Source organism: Coregonus clupeaformis, unplaced genomic scaffold, assembly GCF_020615455.1.
Source record: "Coregonus clupeaformis isolate EN_2021a unplaced genomic scaffold, ASM2061545v1 scaf0107, whole genome shotgun sequence".
Lineage (NCBI taxonomy): Eukaryota > Metazoa > Chordata > Actinopteri > Salmoniformes > Salmonidae > Coregonus > Coregonus clupeaformis.
Window position 1 is genome coordinate 422,123 of NW_025533562.1, and position 20,697 is coordinate 442,819.

Sequence of the window (20,697 nt, forward strand, 5' to 3'; positions counted from 1 at the left end):
TTCTGACGTCAGAACAAATACAGGGCGTACATCCCTGACCTGAGAAAGAAAGAGGATGAGTAAAGTGTGGGATAGAGAAGAAATGAGTCCCATCATTCAACAGTAAATGCAATCAAAGGCAAACTTGTTGTTTACTGGACCTTGGTGTTTTGTTGTCCCTGATGGTGGTATAACACTAGTGGATGTTGCAATGCACTGAGGGGGGTGCTATTACACAAATATTCTGATAACCATTCAACATACTGTACTTGTGCTAGCTATGGGTTTGTACCGTACTTGTGTTACCTATGGGGTTTCCTCTGCAATGCTTTTGTACATTTCTATGTAAAATGTGTATCGTCTTCAAATGGTTAAGGTTGTGTTTGGGGCTGAAATGTAGACTTTAATGCTGAATAAGTAAATAAGTAGAATATGCTGGGGATTACCAATCAGTTTCCCAAATCTCAACATAGAGGCATCACTAAGGCCAACTGGAGGCCAAGAGCCTCTGATTATTCTCATGACTAGGGTTGCAAAATTCTGGTAGCTTTCCCAAAATTCTCAGGTTTTCAAAAAATCCTGGTTGGAGGATTTCCTGCTTATTTCCTCCTGATTGCTCTGGGAATCTTCCACATTTTGGGAAGGTCACTGTAATTTTATGACCCTACTCATGACAGATGACTCTGATGAGGAAGTAGTGGATGTAGGCTAACAGCACCAGATTGCCCCTTTCAATGTCACTTACAGTAGGTCTTATTCTGCCTCCTCAACCCTCCTCTCCTCCCTTTCTGCATCCTTTGACTCCCTGTGTCCCCTATCCTCCCGGCCGGCTCGGTCCTCCCCTCCAGCTCTGTGGCTTGATTGATGACTCATTGCGAGCTCACAGAACAGAGCTCCGGGCAGCTGAGCGGAAATGGAAGAAAACTAAACTCCCTGCCGACCTGGCATCTTTTCACTCCCTCCTCTCTACATTTTCTTCATCTGTTTCTGCTGCTAAGGCCACTTTCTACCACTCTAAATTCCAAGCATCTGCCTCTAACCCTAGGAAGCTCTTTGCCACATTCTCCTCACTGCTGAATCCCCCCCCCCCCCTCCCTCTCTGTGGATGACTTTGTCAACCACTTTGAAAAGAAGGTTGACGACATCCGATCCTCGTTTGTTAAGTCTAATGACACTGCTGGTCCTGCTCACACTGCCCTACCCTATGCTTTGTCTTCTTTCTCCCCTCTCTCTCCAGATAAAATCTTGCAACTAGTGACTGCAGGCCGCCCAACAACCTGCCCGCTTGACCCCATCCCCTCCTCTCTTCTCCAGACCATCTCCGGTGACCTTCTCCCCTACCTCACCTCGCTGATCAACTCATCCTTGACCGCTGGCCATGTCCCTTCCGTCTTCAAGAGAGCGAGAGTTGCACCCCTTCTCAAAAAAACCAACACTCGATCCCACTGATGTCAACAACTACAGACCAGTATCCCTTCTTTCTTTTCTTTCCAAAACTATTGAGCGTGCCGTCTTTAGCCAACTCTCTTGCTATCTCTCTCAGAATGACCTTCTTGATCCAAACCAGTCAGGTTTCAGGACTGGTCATTCAACTGAGACTGCTCTTCTCTGTGTCACGGAGGCTCTCCGCACTGCTAAAGCTAACTCTCTCTCCTCTGCTCTTGTCCTTCTAGACCTGTCTGCTGCCTTTGATACAGTGAACCATCAGATCCTCCTCTTCACCCTCTCCGAGCTGGGCATCTCCGGCGCGGCTCACTCCTGGATTGCGTCCTACCTGACCGGTCGCTCCTACCAAGTGGCGTGGCGAGAAGCTGTCTCCGCACCACGTGCTCTCACCACTGGTGTCCCCCAGGGCTCAGTTCTAGGCCCTCTCCTTTTCTCCCTATACACCAAGTCACTTGGCTCTGTCATATCCTCACATGGCCTCTCCTATCATTGCTACGCTGACGATACACAACTAATCTTCTCCTTTCCCCCTTCTGATAACCAGGTGGCGAATCGCATCTCTGCATGTCTGGCCGACATATCAGTATGGATGACGGATCACCACCTCAAGCTGAACCCTGGCAAGACGGAGCTGCTCTTCCTCCCGGGGAAGGACTGCCCGTTCCATGATCTCGCCATCACGGTTGACAACTCCGTTGTGTCCTCCTCCCAGAGTGCGAAGAGCCTTGGCGTGACCCTGGACAACACCCTGTCGTTCTCCGCCAACATCAAGGCGGTGACCCGATCCTGCAGGTTCATGCTCTACAACATTCGGAGAGTACGACCCTGCCTTACACAGGAAGCGGCACAGGTCCTAATCCAGGCACTTGTCATCTCCCCGTCTGGATTACTGCAACTCGCTGTTGGCTGGGCTCCCTGCCTGTGCCATTAAACCCCTACAACTCATCCAGAATGCCGCAGCCCGTCTGGTGTTCAACCTTCCCAAGTTCTCTCACGTCACCCCCCTCCTCCGCACACTCCACTGGCTTCCAGTTGAAGCTCGCATCCGTTACAAGACCATGGTGCTTGCCTATGGAGCAGTGAGGGGAACGGCACCTCCGTACCTTCAGGCTCTGATCAGTCCCTACACCCAGGCGAGGGCATTGCGTTCATCCACCTCTGGCCTGCTGGCTCCCCTTCCTCTGCGGAAGCATAGTTCCCGCTCAGCCCAGTCAAAGCTGTTCGCTGCTCTGGCACCCCAATGGTGGAACAAGCTCCCTCACGACGCCAGGACAGCGGAGTCACTCACCACCTTCCGGAGACATTTGAAACCCCACCTCTTTAAGGAACACCTGGGATAGGATAAAGTAATCCTTCTACCCCCAAAAAAACCAAAAAAAAAAAAAAAAAGTATAATTGTAAAGTGGTTATCCCACTGGCTATAGGGTGAATGCACCAATTTGTAGTCGCTCTGGATAAGAGCGTCTGCTAAATGACGTAAATGTGCCCTTGAGCAAGGCACTTAACCCTAATTGCTCCTGTAAGTCGCTCTGGATAAGAGCGTCTGCTAAATGACTAAAATGAAAATGTAAATGTAAATGTCTTTGCGCTGACAATTTTGACTTATGAGTCACTTGACTGACATTTACAATTGTAATTGTAAACATGGTATTTGCTTAATTTAAAAAAAATCTGAAAATATGTCTATATATAAAATGTACAAACACTCAAATATACTTTTCTGACATGTTGCAGACTGTAGTTGTAATAACACATCTGTAAAAAGTTGTCTTTTTTCCCGAAGTTATCTCAGAGATTGACAGCTCAACTGAAGAAAAAAAAGACGAATTGCAGACCCTTCCCATTGGAAAACAAACATTGACCTGACACTACCGAGAAGAGCGATACCAAAGATGATCTAAGTATTTATATATTGATAAGATATTGGACTGTCTGCTCTAACAATGGGAATAAATGTCCGCAAAGGCAGAAGGCAGAAGGGAACCTTCTAGCCAATGAGAGGGCATATATGCATGTGAACAATAGGCACACATTTTTCTCCAAGTTGGCGGGATGCCACTTATATCTGTACATTCGTAACAACCTGAACATTACGAAACTTCTTTCGATCAAATACGCCTCATATAGAAAATTAGCAATTACATTTTATATTGACCAAGTTCGACACTATACAAAAAATCCCACTTGGTCTGCTTCTAGCGCGGAAAGATTTAGGGGCGGAGTCAGCCCTCTTGCTTCGCTCATTCCGCTCGTCGATACCATAGAGAATTATAGAGGCCTCTAGTGTCCAAAATGCTATTTTAGCATGGGCGGCCACCTTGCTCCCGCCATTTTAAAGTAGTAAAAAAGTAGTCAACTGGGTGGGAATTCCTATGGGTTGTAGGCTCAATGGCGCTGCCCATGTTGTCAAAGACACTATAATAGCACAGATATAACGGTAAGTCCTCTATCGATCTCTATGGTCAATACACTGTCGAAATGCTTGCTGGGATACCTGTCATGGCCGCGGCCTATGAGGGGTTGAAATTGATGTTTGATATAGCTGAACGTGTCATGCTTATAGCACTGAAAACTACATTCACAATGAGGTGAAACGGGGTTGCTTAAATCACAAGGTGAGTTCCTCGGATTTTTTGTGATATTGCTAGTAGGTAGCTAGCTACACAAGAGCATGGCATCTAGCTAGCTAGCTAACTCCCCCCAAATGACTCCAGTTAGGGTTAACTAATTTACCATGAAGTCGAGTGCAGTGAACTGTAGTGTATTGGATACTGTCGCCACAAGTTTGACAACCATCTTTGCCGTCTCTGTTGGACACAATAACTGCAGTGTAACAGCACAATTTTGTAAAAGCGAGGCCGATGGGGCGTCAATCAAGGTTTGATTTGCCAGATAACCCGGTCCAAGTTTCCCATTTCCATCCTCTTTGAAGTGGGTGCAACAACACAACCTGTGCTAAGGTCAACCACGTCTTGCGTTCCAGGTTGTCTTTTTTTCTGGTGTCTTCAGGCGTTCTGATAATCTCTGTAGCCTGACTGTAATAAAGATAACCTGGAACTCGATTTTATAATCCTAACTCTACATTTTTTAATATGTTATTTATTCCTTAAACTAAATGTGCTAATGAGTTTCCCAGAAGATACCGACCCTACCGTTACACTTGTTTACACTGAGCTGAACCCAATCATGGTTACATTAAAGATAGTGGAGGCAGTGCGAGATATGGGTCGGGAAACATACCTCAATGCAGGGATGGGATATGCCACTATACTTCAAATTTGACCTTTATCAACACTGCTCCATCGAAGTTTGAAATACTGCAAATTTTCCCGGAAAACTGCCCCTTTCGTCCTCATGTTAGCTAACAGTAGCCACTGCTGCCATTATGGAATGGCAGTGTCAGCCTGTATGCCCAGTTGATGTTCATGTAATAATAAAATTCCCTTTGACAACAAGTTGGGGAAAAACAAACATTATTTCCAATTATAAACTGGGTAGTTCGAGCCCTGAATGCTGATTGGCTGAATGGCAAAACATGTATTTTTTTTTTTTTTTTACTGCTCTAATTATGTTGGTAACCAGTTTATAATAGCAATAAGGCACCTCAGGGGTTCGTGGTATATGGCTAAGGGCTGTATCCCGGCACTCCGCATTGCGTCGTGCATAAGAACAGCCCTTAGTCGTGGTATATTGGCCATATACCACACCCCCTCGGGCCTTATTGCTTAAATCACCCCCATTGTAAAATAACCAACTTCGTGTTGATTTTTATCTTATACAGAAATAACAAAACATGCCCAAAAAATGCTGTGTTTTTCAATGTACATGTAACCAGGTAAAAAGTCCCGACCTACGGTTTCCCACTTGGGAAATGGAGGCTGCGAGAAGAGCCCTGTGGCTTCAGGCTATTCGGTGTGGGAAATGTGGGGACCCTCATGCCCCTTTTCATGACATTGCTAGCAAACCGCATAGCAAACGGTGGTCGCAGAGCCCCATAGTCAACATACTGTACAGCACGAATGCAGATGCCAATGTGAAATGAAATGAACACTTCTTTTTTTTTTTTTAGCACTGAGATGAATCGGGCGACGTCCCTGGTAAGGAGGTTGAGACTGATAACCCATACCGACCCTACACTGGTTGCCAATTACCTCCCTTTCCCCATATTTGCTTCAGCTTGCACTCCTGCACCTCCACTGACCTGCCACCATGCCAGATGCCTTGCTACTAAGCAGGTAAGATGCAGGGGCATGCTTTGAGTTTAAGAAAAACAAAAAGTATTCAGACCCCTTGACTTTTTCCACATTGTGTTACGTTAAAGCCTTATTCTAAAATGGATTAAATAAATAAAACATCTTCATCAATCTACACACAATACCCCATAATGACAAAGTGAAAACAGGTTTTTTGCAAATGTATTAAAATTACCTTATTTACATAAGCATTCAGACCCTTTGCTATGAGACTCGAAATAGAGCTCAGGTGCATCATGTTTCCATTGGTCATCCTTGAGATGTTTCTACAACTTGATTGGAGTCCACCTATAGTCAATTAAATTGCTTGGACATGATTTTGGAAGGCACACACCTGTCTATATACGGTCCCACAGTTGCATGTTGGAGCAAAACCAAGCCTTGAGGTCGAAGGAATTGTCCGTAGCGCTCCAAGACAGGATTGTGTTGAGGCATAGATCTGAGGAAGGGTACCAAAAAATTTCTGCAGCATTGAAGGTCCCCAAGAACACAGTGGCCTGCATCATTCTTAAATGGAAGAAGTTTGGAACCACCAAGACTCTTCCTAGAGCTGGCTGCCCAGCCAAACTGAGCAATCGTGGGAGAAGGGTCTTGGTCAGGGAGGTGACCAAGAACCCAATGGTCACTCTGACTGAGCTCCAGAGTTCCTCTGTGGAGATGGGAGAACCTTCCAGAAGGACAACCATCTCTGCAGCACTCAACCAATCAGGCCTTTGGTAGAGTGGCCAGACGGAAGCCACTCCTCAGTAAAAGGCATATGGCAGCCCACTTGGAGTTTGCCAAAAGTTACATAAAGGACTCTCAAACCATGAGAAACAAGATTCTCTGGTCTGATGAAACCAAGATTGAACTCTTTGGCCTGAATGCCAAGCGTCACGTCTGGAGGAAACCTGGCACCATCCCTACGGTGAAGCATGGTGGTGGCAGCATCGTGCTGTGGGGATGTTTTTTAGCGGCAGGGAGACTAGTCCGGATCAATGGAAAGATGAACGGAGCAAAATACAGAGAGATCCTTGATGAAAACCCGCTCCAGAGCACTCAGGACCTCAGACTGGGGGCGAAGGTTCACCTTCCAACAGGACCACAACCCTAAGCACACAGCCAAGACAAGACAGGAGTGGCTTCGGGACAAGTCTCTGAATGTCCTTGAGTGGCCCAGCCAGAACCCAGACTTGAACCCAATTGAACATCTCTGGAGAGACCTGAAAATAGCTGTGCAGCGACACTCCCCATCCAACCTGACAGAGCTCGAGAGGATCTGCAGAAAATGGGAGAAACACCCCAAATACAGGTGTGCCAAGCTTGTAGCGTCATACCCAAGAAGACTTGAGGCTGCCACAGGGTCTGAATACTTATGTAAATGTAATATTTAAGTTTTATTTTTAATACATTTGCAAAATTTTCTAAAAACCTGTTTTTGCTTTGTCATTATGGGGTATTGTGTGTAGAATATAATTCATTTTAGAATAAGGCTGTAACGTAACAACATTTGGAAAAAGTCAAGGGGTCTGAATACTTTTCGAATGCACTGTAAATGCAAATTTAAAAAAATGGAATAGGCCTTGACCTTAATTGAAAATAGAGATCATGTGGCCTGCGGTGGTTTAGTGGTCTTTGCTTTTAGATCGATTTAAGGTTTTCTTAATCGTGTCTTTTTTTTCTAGGGTAAAGGCCCTGGTAAAGTTCAGAAAGTCAAACCGAAGCAGGAGAAACAGGAAGTAGAAATAATGCAGAGGATGACGGTGTCTGCACTGGCTCAAGCCATGAACAAAGACTTTGGTAAGGCTGATTCATTTAATGTAGAATCATTCCATATTCTTTAAAGTCGTTATTTATTTGACTGAATTATGGTATGAAGTATTGAGTGTGTTCCAAGATGATTCAACTTGTCCAATAAGAAATGCTTGTTTTCGTTTTCCATTCCAAAACGTTTCGCTACGTTGTGCACACTAATGAATACAACCCAGGTCTGATGTGTAGTACTGATTTGAACAGCGTACCATTTATTCCATAGATCATGTTTTTGAGGCTCTGCTCAACACCTCAGTGGACCTGGATTCCATAGAGCCCCACTCTGTTCTGGAGGAGCAGTGGATCAAGGAGGTTGTGAAGAGGTCTGGGATGAAGTACAAGTGGGCCAAGCTGGTGGAGTCCAAAGAGCGTGTGAACAAAGACACTCAGAGAAGGTAGAGGACCTCTTCGCTTGTCTTGTCACCTGACTGTTAGACTTTGAAATTACACCAGTAAAAAAAAAAGTGTGGTTAATAAAGTATTTTGGTTGACAGAGGCCCCGACGCCATCTGCAAAATGTTGGACATTTCAAAACAAAACCCCTTTAAAATTGGTTTGTGGCCCTCTGTAGGCGTTAGGTATTGACATTCCCATTTAAGCTCAAACTCAAACCCAAGTTATACCACCTGAATATGAACTTTAAAAATATATATATTTATAGTTTTTTCTTTTCACATTAATGAACATACAAAAAAGAAACAGAAGTTGAATCTGAATGTAAATCAATGTTTATTCTAGAGCTCCACCAGATCCGGCTGTCCTGGTGTCTCGTCCTCCTGTCGTCACCATTATGGGCCACGTAGATCACGGGAAGACCACTCTGCTGGACAGCCTTAGGAAGAGCCAGGTGGCTGCAGGGGAAGCAGGGGGAATCACCCAGCACATTGGGGCCTTCCTGGGTAGGGAAACACAGACTTCACAAGAAGTGTTGTTTTGTCATCCACGCAAATTTGCTTGAGGTTTGATTAAACGTTTTATGGAACTGCACATTTTAGTGAAATGTTTGGTGATCGTAAAACTAGCTGCTAGCAGTAGTGAATCTTACAGAGTCTAGCTGAATGAATCATATTAATATTGTATGAAAACGTTGATTAACACCGGCAGCTCCCCTCAGACCTGTCCCCATATCCACTTTGCTTGAGGCCTGAGACCACCTGTCGATGCAGATCATTAAAGGCTGGACCTACATTATCAGCTTTATACCAGTGCTATGATCGAGAAATCATTTGAACATTGTTAATGGGTATCTTCTCACGTCCTAAGTGTCCTGTTTCTATTTTACATAAAAGTATTCAGACCCCTTGACTTTTTCCAAATGCCATGATGCCCCATAGCAATACATATTTTGAATACACCAAATTTCTCAGTGTGGTTCGATTTAGCTTCACAGATTTCAACAGGTTCCATCCTGATTTCTCTCCTCAGTTCAACTTCCTTCGGGGGAAAAGATCACGTTCTTGGACACCCCAGGGCACGCAGCCTTCTCCGCCATGAGGGCCCGTGGAGCTTTGGCCACAGACATTGTCATCCTGGTTGTTGCTGCAGATGACGGGGTCATGAAGCAGACGATTGAATCCATCCTACATGCCAAAAAAGCCCAAGGTACTGTCATATTTCATGTTGGCATTTCTCTGCGGCTATAACACATTTTGGGTGACATCTTTGAGGGACATGCCCTCGCAGTGCACAATATGTTTTTATAGATTAAATAATCCTAACTGTAACTTGATGGCATTCAATCCAAACTGCAGCTGGCGATAGCATCATGGACAACACATTTTCCCGCTGTTCACTTTAAATCTATATACACTGAACAAAAATATAACTGCAACATGTTAAGTTTGTCCCATGTTTCATGAGCTGAAATAAAAGATCCCAGAACTTTTCCATACACACAAAAAACATATTTCGCTCAGATTTTGTGCACAAATTTGTTTACATCCCTGTTAGTGAGCATTTCTTCTTTGCCAAGATAATCCAACCACCTGACAGGTGTGGCATATCAAGAAGCTGATTAAACAGCATGTTCATTACACAGGTGCACCTTGTGCTGGGGACAATAAAAGGCTACTCTAAAATGTGCCATTTTGTCACACAACACAATGTCACAGATGTCTCAAGTTTTGAGGGAGCGTGCAATTGGCATGCTGACTGCAGGGATGTCCATCAGAGCTGTTAAAAGATAATTGAATGTGCATTTCTCTACCATAAGCTGCCTCCAACATCGTTTTAGAGAATTTGGAAGTACTTCCGACCGGCCTCACAAGCGCAGACCACGTGTATGGGGTCGTGTGGGCGAGCGGATTGCTGATGTCAATGTTGTGAATAGAGTGTCCCATGGTGGCAGTGGGGTTATGGTATGGGCAGGCATAAGCTACGGACAATGAACACAATTGCATTTTATCGATACCATAACGAGATCCTGAGGCCCATTGTCGTCCCATTCATCCGCCACCATTACCTCATGTTTCAGTATGATGATGCACATCCCCATGTCGCAAGGATCTGTACACAATTCCTAGAAGCTGAAAATGTCCCAGTTCTTCCATGGCCTGCATACTCACCAGATATGTCACCCATTGAGCATGTTTGGGATGCTCTTGATCGACGTGTACGACAGCGTGTTCCAGTTCCCGCCAATATCCAGCAACTTCACACAGCCATTGAAGAGGAGTGGGACAATATTCCACACGCCACAATCAACAGCCTGATCAACTCTATGTGAAGGAGATGTTGCGCTGCATGAGGCAAATGGTGGTCACACCAGATACTGAATGGTTTTCTGATCCACACCCCTACCTTTTTTTAAAGGTATCTGTGACCAACAGCTGCATATCTTTATTTCCAGTCATGTACAATCCATAGATTAGGGCATAATGAATTCATTTCAATTGTCTGATTTCCTTATATGAACTGTAACTCAATGAAATCTTTGAAGTTGTTGCATATTGCGATTTTGTATTTGATATTGAATAGGAAAATTGTGGGGGGGGTTTTGGTGTATCTGCAGTGCCAATCATTGTGGCAGTGAACAAGTGTGACAAGCATCAAGCTGACCCAGCGCGTGTGAAACAGGAACTACTATCCCATGATGTGGTATGTGAGGACTATGGAGGAGAGGTTCAGGCTATACACGTGTCTGCCCTGAAGGTGAGTTCCTCATCCATAGGAAGGAGGTTTACTTTTTAATATATTATGACATCATCAATATGTCATAGAGTATATACAATTTTGACTCATTTCCATTGTTGTCCTCATTTATTACCAGGTGGGAAACAAAATGTCAGACATTTAGCAAGCCTAATATATGTATATATTTTGTTTGTTAATTGCATTCCTCCCCTTGTTTAAACTTGGTGGTTGGGATAGTCCCACAAATATGGTCCAGCCTTAATACAACAACTACTGCCCACTTAAGTCGTTCCTGTAATGTGCATATTATGCATTTGTCACTGTCTGTTTTTGTCCATCAGTAGTTGTCTAAAGTTGGTAAATGAGGATTAAAACTGGCAGATCAAAACTCTCTGGCCCCGGCCTAATTCATCTATTTGTGCAAGTCGCTGTAGGCAAGTGCAAGTCAGGGCAGCATGCCAAAGCCTTGAAATTAAACACAACAACAATATGATTCCATAGGGGGACAATCTGCTGGAGCTGGCAGAGGCCACGGTGACCCTGGCGGAGGTGATGGAGCTAAAGGGCGACCCGACAGGCCTAGTGGAAGGCACCATTATCGAGAGCCGTTCCGATAAGGGCAAGGGGTGGGTCTCCCCATGGCACAGCCACGGATGAGAGCACGATCTTAGCATTTGGTTGTAGGAATGGTGGCACCAAGCCTTCTAGCTTGATTTAATTGGGTTACAAAACTGCCAAGATTCACACAAAATCACAATCTAAAAGCATTATATTGTCAAATGTAAATAGTCCATTAGAATATGAGTGAAATTATTGGACAAACAGAAATGAAAAATAGCCTTGGTAAACATTTTTAAACTCTTTAAATGAATTTCAGTTCAATAAGATGCTGCTTACAAATTTGTTTTTACAAATGATGTCCTGTTTTGCAGGCCAGTTACGACAGCAATTGTCCAGCGAGGCACGCTAAAAAAGGGCTGCACTCTGGTGGCAGGGAAGACATGGGCCAAGGTGCGCTTCTTGTTTGACGAGAACAACTGCACAGTGAAGGAAGCTGGGCCGAGCACTGCTGTGGAGATAGTGGGGTGGAAGGAGCTCCCCTCTGCCGGTGAGGAGATCCTGGAAGTCGAGTCTGAGGTAATCTCTCGTGGACAGACATAAAATAAATGTAACGTCTGTCCCAGGACTGTGAGGTGTGAGGGATAATGAGATACAATTGTTCCGGTGTACCTCTCCCCCAGAACCTTATCCAGTAGCCAGCGTTTCGGCAAGATTTTGGATATAGGTTGCCGAGATTAAGTCTGAGGTGACATATATATTACATTATTACAAGACTGCAGGAATTCTAAAGTCTGTATGTGATTCAGCCAACTTCGAGTTTGGTAGTCATACAACCCAGCCTCAAAGCAATATCTGGACGTTTTATTTATTAGAGTAGGAATAGGCCTTATCGGATTCATTAATTGCCTTCTGCCACGATCCAATATCATGCATTGTTGACATGTCACGTATGCAGCTAGCCAAATCAATCCTTGTGTTGACTACTCACACTTCAATTTGCAGTGAAGATTGTTTAATAACGCTAATGTCAGTTATAAAAGTGCTTGTTTGGATGCTGATTGGACAAGCAGCGTTCCAAACCGTGCTGTATTGGCAGTCACAGGTGCACTATAGATACACACGGCGTGGCTTAGCGTGACCATGCCCCAGAGTAGAGTACAGACGTAGTGTTCTCCCATGTAATTAGCCTAAGCAAACTACTGACACTTTTTGGTCGTTTCAATAAACGGTTTCATCAATTTCACGCGTTGTTATTAACATACTTCGCTGTCACAACAACAAGTGATTTGCATGATTTGTTTACCCCTAGTTTTTTCGCCGGTAAACTGACGTTAGCCGACTGGCTAGGGAGATAAATTAATCTCAATCTAATTCGCTAGTTTTAGATATGCCGCATAACTGCTTTTTCTTTCTGCCTTAGTTAGTGCATTCAACTAAGTTTAGTTTATCACCGTGTAATGTTGATGTTTCCTCTGCACACAGTAGAATAAAACATAAGACTAGCCATCATACTCTGATACAACATTGTCTTTCCTTACTGATGACTGGTAATGCCCAAATTTAGACATCATTAATTGATTTACAAGTTTTGCACGCATATCTCGGCCCATAGTCACTGTTGGGCTCTGAGTTACACTATCAGTCAAAAGTTTGGACACACCCACTCATTCAAAGGTTTTTCTTTATTTTTACTATTTTTTACATTGTAGAATAATACATTTACATTTTATTTACATTTTAGTCATTTAGCAGACGCTCTTATCCAGAGCGACTTACAGTTAGTGAATACATATTTTTTTATACTGGCCCCCCGTGGGAATTGAACCCACAACCCTGGCGTTGCAAACGCCATGCTCTATCAACTGAGCTACATCCCTGCCGGCCATTCCCTCCCCTACCCTGGACGACGCTGGGCCAATTGTGCGCCGCCCATGAGTCTCCCGGTCGCGGCCGGCTGCGACAGAGCCTGGATTCGAACCAGGATCTCTAGTGGCACAGTTAGCACTGCGATGCAGTGCCTTAGACCACTGCGCCACTCAGGAGTGGTGAAGACATCACAACTATGAAATAACACAGATGGAATAATGTAGTAACCAAAAAAGTGTTAAACAAATCAAAATATATTTTATATTTGAGATTCTTCAAATAGCCACCCTTTGCCTTGACAGCATTCTCTCAACCAGCTTCATGAGGTAGTCACCTGGAATGCATTTCAATTAACAGGTGTGCCTTCTTAAAAGTTAATTTGTGGAATTTATTTCCTTCTTAGTGCGTTTGAGCCAATCAGTTGTGTTGTGACAAGGTAGGGTTGCTATACAGAATATGGCCCTATTTGGTAAAAGACCATGTCCATATTATGGCAAGAACAGCTCAAATAAGCAAAGAGAAACGACAGTCCATCATTACTTTAAGACATGAAGGTCAGTCAATACGGAACATTTCAAGAACTTCAAGAAGTTTCTTCAAGTACAATCGCAAAAACCATCAAGCGCTATGATGAAACTGACTCTCATGAGGACCGCCACAGGAATGGAAGACCCATAGTTACCTCTGCTGCAGAGGATAAGTTCATTAGAGTTACCAGCCTCAGGGATTGCAGCCCAAATAAACGCTTCACAGAGTTCAAGTAACAGACACATCTCAACATCAACTGTTCAGAGGAGACTGTGTGAATCAGGCCTTCATGGTCGAATTGCTGCAAAGAAACCACTACTAAAGGACTTGCTTGGGCCAAGAAACACGAGCAATGGACATTAGACCAGTGGAAAATTGTCCTTTGGTCTGGAGTCCAAATTTGAGATTTTTGGTTCCAACCGCCGTGGCTTTGTGAGACGCGGTGTGGGTGAACGGATGATCTCTGCATGTGTATTTCCCACCATAAAGCATGGAGGAGTTGTTATTGTGTGGGGGTGCTTTGCTGGTGACACTGTCTGTGATTTATTTAGAATTCAAGGCACACTTAACCAGCATGGCTACCACGGCATTCTGCAGCGATACGTCATCCCATCTGGTTTGGGCTTAGTGGGACTATCATTTGTTTGTCAACAGGACAATGACCCAATACACCTCCAGGCTGTGTAAGGGCTATTTTACCAAGAAGGAGAGTGATGGAGTGCTGCATCAGATGACCTGGCCTCCACAATTTGAGATGGTTTGGGATGAGTCGGACCGCAGAGTGAAGGAAAAGCAGCCAACAAGTGCTCAGCATATGTGGGAACTCCTTCAAGACTGTTGGAAAAGCATTCCAGGTGAAGCTGGTTGAGAGAATGCCAAGAGTGTGCAAAGCAAAGGGTGGCTATTTAAAGAATAGCACTTTTTTGGTTACTACATGATTCCACATGTGTTATTTCATAGTTTGGATGTCTTCACTACTATTCTACAATGTAAAAAATAAAGAAAAACCCTGGAATGAGTAGGTGTGTCCAACCTTTTGATTTGTACTGTGTATTTTTGTCTTGTCTGTTTACTTGTTTCTGTTGTGTAACACCATATTACCCCATTCTATCTGTCTTTATCCACTCAACTATAGAAAAGAGCAAGGGAGGTGGTGGACTGGCGGTGCTACCAGGAGGAACAGGACAAACTGAAGGAGGACATGCAAGCCATTGAGGTAAAGCAACGGGAGCACCAAGAGAGCTACAAGAAGGAGCGAGAGCCCCTGGCCCACCTCAGCTGGAGGCAAAGGAAGTCTGCTCTGTACAAGGCCAACAAAAAGCTCATGGCCATGCGCCCCAGCGAGAAGTTGGAGTCCCAAGAGCTCTCCCTACCTCTCATTGTCAAAGGTGGAGTACCACAGACTAATAGATAAATGAATAGGGAAATGAATGAATACATCTGAATAACTCAATGACATGGCTAGACAATTCAATTACAGAATAGTTTGATCTTGAAATAAATACTCCTAATTAAATTAATATTTTAATATTTATGTTCATGAAATAACTAAATGTATCAACAAAAAAAAAAGCAAAATAATGCCATGAATATATGCCATTTCATGCCGACTTGTCTGTTGTCATTGCAGGTGATGTGGATGGCTCTGTCGAGGCCATCCTGAACATCTTGGAGAGCTACGATGCGCATGACCAGTGCCAGATGGAGGTGGTCCACTTTGGCATCGGAGATGTCTCCGAGAACGATCTCAACCTGGCCGAGACCTTCTCAGGTGCATCCTCTACACATCACACCATGTCACTGAAAAGGGAGATGTTTGGTCTCAATAGAGGAATACAATGCTAGCATCAATGCGATAGTAGTATGCCCCATGAGTACATTCTAACTAAGCATTATTATCATCAACTTTTTCCAATACTCAAAACTTAAAACACATCTGGTTTACTTTCACTTCAGCGAACTTTCTTTGTAATGATTTTAACCCTTTACACTTGTGGGAATTAGCCTATATGGATAGGGCTAAATTGAAGTGTTTCTTATAGAATACATATGAATGGTATAAGCATGGTAGCAATTGAAAGGGAACAGTTTGGCGATTATGGGGAAATTATTAGACCAAAGTTGAGGACATAACAGTTCACCTGACCAAAGACTGAATCCAAACATTACACTGTTGATTGTATGTGTATTTTACATTTACTGTACTTTTCACAGCATTTGCCAATAACGAAAGCAGAAACTACTCAGGATACATTCAGTAACATAATAAGAATATTCATTGAAATTGTGGAGTAGGTGCAACATTAGACAATAAAATGACAAAGGTTAGAGTGAGAGGTCTAACTGGTGTTTCCAAGTGGCCACACACTTCTCCAAAGTGTGCAGAGTTCCTAAGTAATTTCAATGCACTTTCATGAGTATTCAGCTAGAAGGTGCTTTATTTTTTTTGCTCTTCTAGCTGTGCCATTGAAGAACTAGAGCAAGCATACTTGTTGTTTTGTTTGGAACACAACCCTGCATCCCTGCCGTCACACAATTACTTTTTACACAATCCAATTTTTAAAAAAAATGTAATCGCCGAAATCAAACCTGACTAGCTAAGTTATAAAATACGATCTTAGTGTTAGGCTTTCACAAGGCAATTCAGAGAAACAGATCCTAATTTTGGTGCGCATAGATAGGAGTCATGCGTGCATTCAGGTGTGGGTTACGCAGCAAATTTTCTTCACAATAAACAAACCGGCTCATTCTGTTCAGAACAACCCAGGGTATGACGCCATGTAAACTTGTAACTGTACATCAAACATAGTGATCATAAATATATATGATATGGAAATGTGAAGTGCGCATTTGGACTCACGGGTGTTTGGCTTGCTTGTATGACATCAGTGGTAATATTTGTTTTCCAAAAGTTGCCCAATTAGCGGGAGGGATGGGAAAACAACTGGTGCAGTGCTCATGTTCAGAATGGCTGTCAGTCAAAACCAATACAGCGCTGTGAAGCGGAACCTGAGCTCTGACGTCATTTATCATATTTTACTATACAGCCACTACGTTCCAATTTAGGCGCTTATCAGTGCCCAGATGTGCCATTTTCAACCCGTCTACGGCTACAAGTGTAAAGGGCTATATTTTAACCAGTTAAATATAATCTAAATATAATTTCCCTCAAGTTTCCTCACGTTGTTCCATTGTTTAATGCTCTTGTATCCCCTTGATCTGTCTGCTTTACTGTTATTTTACTGTTTTATTATATCCCCTATTTACACTTTTGAAAATGAAAATAAGTCTTACCATTATTATTAGTAAACTAATGTTTTATGACATTTTTTTTTTTTGATGTTGACAAATGTTTTGTTTATCGTTATAGTAACACTTGCTATTTCTTCCAATGACCAGGCATCATATACGGCTTCAATGTGGGTGTCGATAAGTCCATTCAGCAGATGGCCACTAAGAAAGGCATTATACTAAAGATGCACAAAGTTATCTACAAACTCATCGATGACCTAAAGGACGAGCTGAGCAGGAAACTCCCTCCTTCTGTAAAGGAGAATGTGATCGGTGTGTGTGGTATTTTCATTGAATTCATTTAATAAATCAGGATAGTCCACTCGGTAACAATTGGCTGTGTTTTCTTGGGAGTCCTGGGATACGTCGAAACAATAAACGTACACACGACATAGTAATTGTCAAAAATGACATGCAGTTGTGGTCAAATATATTGGCACTTTTGCAATGGAGCAGAATGTTCAGTTTTCTCTTTCAAAACGTGTTAAATGGCTATTTTTACCGTGTAGGCACCTGCGACTTACACAGGTGAGGTAAATTATACAGTTAACAAGAATCACTTGCCTCCAACCAGATTAATTTAATTCTGAATAATTCAGTTCAGGACATTTTTATTTTGTTCTTATGAATTGAAAAATCTAATTTTCTGTTATTTTTGGGATCCTGTGCAGTTGTAAACCGAACATAGTTCTTCCCATTTCAACTTATTTTAGAAGAAATAGTGAATCATGCAAGGATGTCTATTTGACCGCAATCAGTTGGAAAATGAATACCTTTATATCGGTGGTGTTAGTTGCTTTGTTTTCTGGTTTGCATGCTGTTTAAAAACAAACTGGATAAATGTCTTATTTTCACAAAAACTGGGAATAGACTGTGCAAGAAACCCTAATGTATTGTTTGCATCTCACACTGTTTGGGTTACTGTTTTGAATCCCAATGCTGACGGGAGGAAAGAAAATCTGGTGGTAGTGATCTCAGGTGCCTTCCTTGAGCAAAGAACTTAACCCCCTAAACTGCTCATTGGGCACTGCATTGTGGCTGGCCTCTGCATTGTGGCTGGCCTCTGCTCCAGCCTCTCCAACCTAATGTGTGTTTGTGTATTGGAGGGTTTAGGTACAGCAGAAGACCAATTTCTGTCTCGTATGGATTAATAAAGTATTCTTCTTCGTCTTCTCTTTCCAGGAGAGGCGTCTGTCCTGGCCATGTTTGACGTGACTGTGGGGAAGAAGAAGGTGTCCGTTGCCGGCTGTAGAGTTCAGAAGGGTCAGCTAGATAGAAAGATGAAGTTCCGACTGGTCCGAGGCGGAGACGTCATCTGGGAGGGTAAGCCAGATAGTGTGAAGACCTACTACCATGCCAAATAGCTAAAGGGCATGTCACTCATCAGGGATTCTTACTGAGGTTCAAGATTTAGCTGATACTTTTGAATACATAAAATGTAGCCTAGGTAGAGAGCTCTGTAAATATTGTACATATTTGTATTATTTTAAAGTGTTTTTCTGTTGCATTTTGTTGTCTTTTGGGGGGTTTTGGCTGCTCTAGGGTTTGATCACTATATCCTGTGGACTCTCAGACTTGCAGGATCGTGATGAAAAGTCAATATTTGGGCTTGTTAGGTGTAATACTTCCAAACAGATGAAACAAAAAGCCACATTATTGGAATCCAAACAGTTTGGATTCCAATAATGTGGCTTTTTGTTTAATCTGTTTGGAGGTATTACACCAAGGATTGCATGCTGTGTCCAGAGGTAGCTGAGGAAGTTCAGGGACTTTCAGTCTCATTTCTATTTCTAGTTTTTAGATTTGAGATTTTTTGAAAAGCGCTATACAAGTTCCAAAATGTATTATTTATTATTAGATCTGTAACCCAAGTATGCCTAGTAGGCTAGGTCTACTGTGTAGCCTATGTTATGTTTGTAAATTTTTTTAGCCATTTAAGAGGACAACGATGGTAATACGTTTAGCAAAATTGTTTTGTCATCCTCAATGATTTTAAAAGCATTATCCACATGTGTGGTTGTATTGTGTTTTAAATGATCAAATACATCTAACTATCTAACCTTTTCATTTATGAAATAGGATTTTACCTAAATGAGCACCTCATTCCATAGAAGCCTTTTAGGCGCATCAGCATATCTAAACTATACTTTCAAATAAAAAAAATATGTAAGTATGTGAAATGCTATATTTACAATCAATACCGCGTACTGGTAATTGGTCAAACCGGTCGCTTAGTGTATACAGATAATGTAATGTGATAAACCTGTGGCTTATTTTGTATGTACTCTGACGACGGGTCACCCTTATTCTTGAGTCGGTCACAAATACCTTTGGTGAAAGTTGGTATCTTATTCTTGATTCAGTGAAAAATATGTTCCGTATGGTGAAGTGATGTCTTGTATTTCCTGCAGGCTCCTTGACAGCACTGAAGCACCACAAAGATGATGTCCAGGTGGTGAAGACAGGGATGGAGTGTGGCCTCTCTGTGGATCAGGACATAGAGTTCAGACCGGGAGATGAAATGGTGTGCTACGAAGACACTGAGACTCGGCAAACAATTTCCTGGGATCCAGGATTTTAGGACATGTTATGGATATTGGTCTCATCAGGTGAAAAATCCATGATCTGAATTTAAAGAGTATTATTTATACTAGAGCCGGTTGAGCATTCCAAGACTTTGTATTTACATGTAAAATTGTGAATGACATGACTAATTGAATGTGAGGTATTGTACTGCTCTACTGGATGTAATAAAATTGTTTCCAGGAAGATTTTTTTGTTCAAGTGATATGAGAGTACAGTACTCATATCTATTCCTGCAGCGGCTTTATATGTGTTCTACAATTTTACAGATTTTCTTTGTTTTGGGCTCACTGATTTTGAGCTAATATTCTATTAGAGGAACAGGAGCTCAAGCAGTAGAAAATGTGAGGTGATGGTACTCCGCTCCAGTGAGCTCCTGCCCAAGTCAAGCACTGCATATAGAGCACATCATTTTATATTCCAAGAGACAAGTGTAATGCTGTATTACAATCAGTTTTGTATTAATAATTATGTGCATATCATTTTCAAGCTAATAAATATGCTGTTTCGTCAAACAGTTATGCACACACTACCTGGAGTAGGGCCTCACTCCAATCACATCTCTCACCCATCTGTGCATTGCCCTGATGCCTTTAGTTTCTGGCCAGTTTTTTAGCTCCTAAAAGAAATACACAACTGTGGAGTCAACATGGGCCAGCATCCCTGTGGAACGCTTTCGACATCTTGTAGAGTCCATGCCCTGACAAATTGAGGCTGTTCTGAGGGCAAAAGGGTACGATTCAATATTAGGAAGGTGTTCCTAATGTTTGGTATACTCAGTATATGTACACGTTTTAAATGAGAAATGTTTCTGATTTGTGTACTGCACTTATGACCTGTACTCAAGATTATGTTAGGAATCCAATATGCCCACTATATACACTCAACCTTTGTCTGGTTACATAAAAAGGCAGCAGAATACTTGGCATGGCAACACGAAGTATTCCAAGTCACAAGCCTCTTTGATTTGATTTATTAGGATCCCCATTAGCCAACGCCTTTTTTATATTTGTTATTATTTTTATTGAACCTTTATTTAACTAGGCAAGTCAGTTAAGAACCAATTCTTATTTACAATGACGGCCTACCAAAAGGCAAAAGGCCTCCTGCAGGAACGGGGGCTGGGATTAAAAATAAAATACAAATATAGGACAAAACACACATGACAAGACAACATAGCATGGCAGCAACATGACAACAACATGGTAGCAATACAACATGGCAGCAGCACAACATGGTACAAACATTACTAGACACAGACAACAGC

General features: G+C 42.6%; 1 protein-coding gene across 1 annotated transcript; it reads left to right on the plus strand.

The window, feature by feature from the left end:
• Positions 1–3,894: 3,894 nt before the first annotated feature.
• Positions 3,895–19,618, plus strand: LOC121572338 (translation initiation factor IF-2, mitochondrial). The gene is made up of 14 exons (XM_045213373.1): positions 3,895–4,040; positions 5,495–5,660; positions 7,343–7,457; positions 7,693–7,864; positions 8,208–8,368; positions 8,895–9,071; positions 10,480–10,619; positions 11,103–11,227; positions 11,534–11,738; positions 14,692–14,944; positions 15,187–15,327; positions 16,956–17,120; positions 18,030–18,170; positions 19,259–19,618. Exons 2-14 carry the CDS (start codon positions 5,502–5,504, stop codon positions 19,426–19,428), a joined length of 2,124 nt encoding a protein of 707 aa, XP_045069308.1. The 5' UTR covers positions 3,895–4,040; positions 5,495–5,501; the 3' UTR covers positions 19,429–19,618.
• Positions 19,619–20,697: the final 1,079 nt, after the last annotated feature.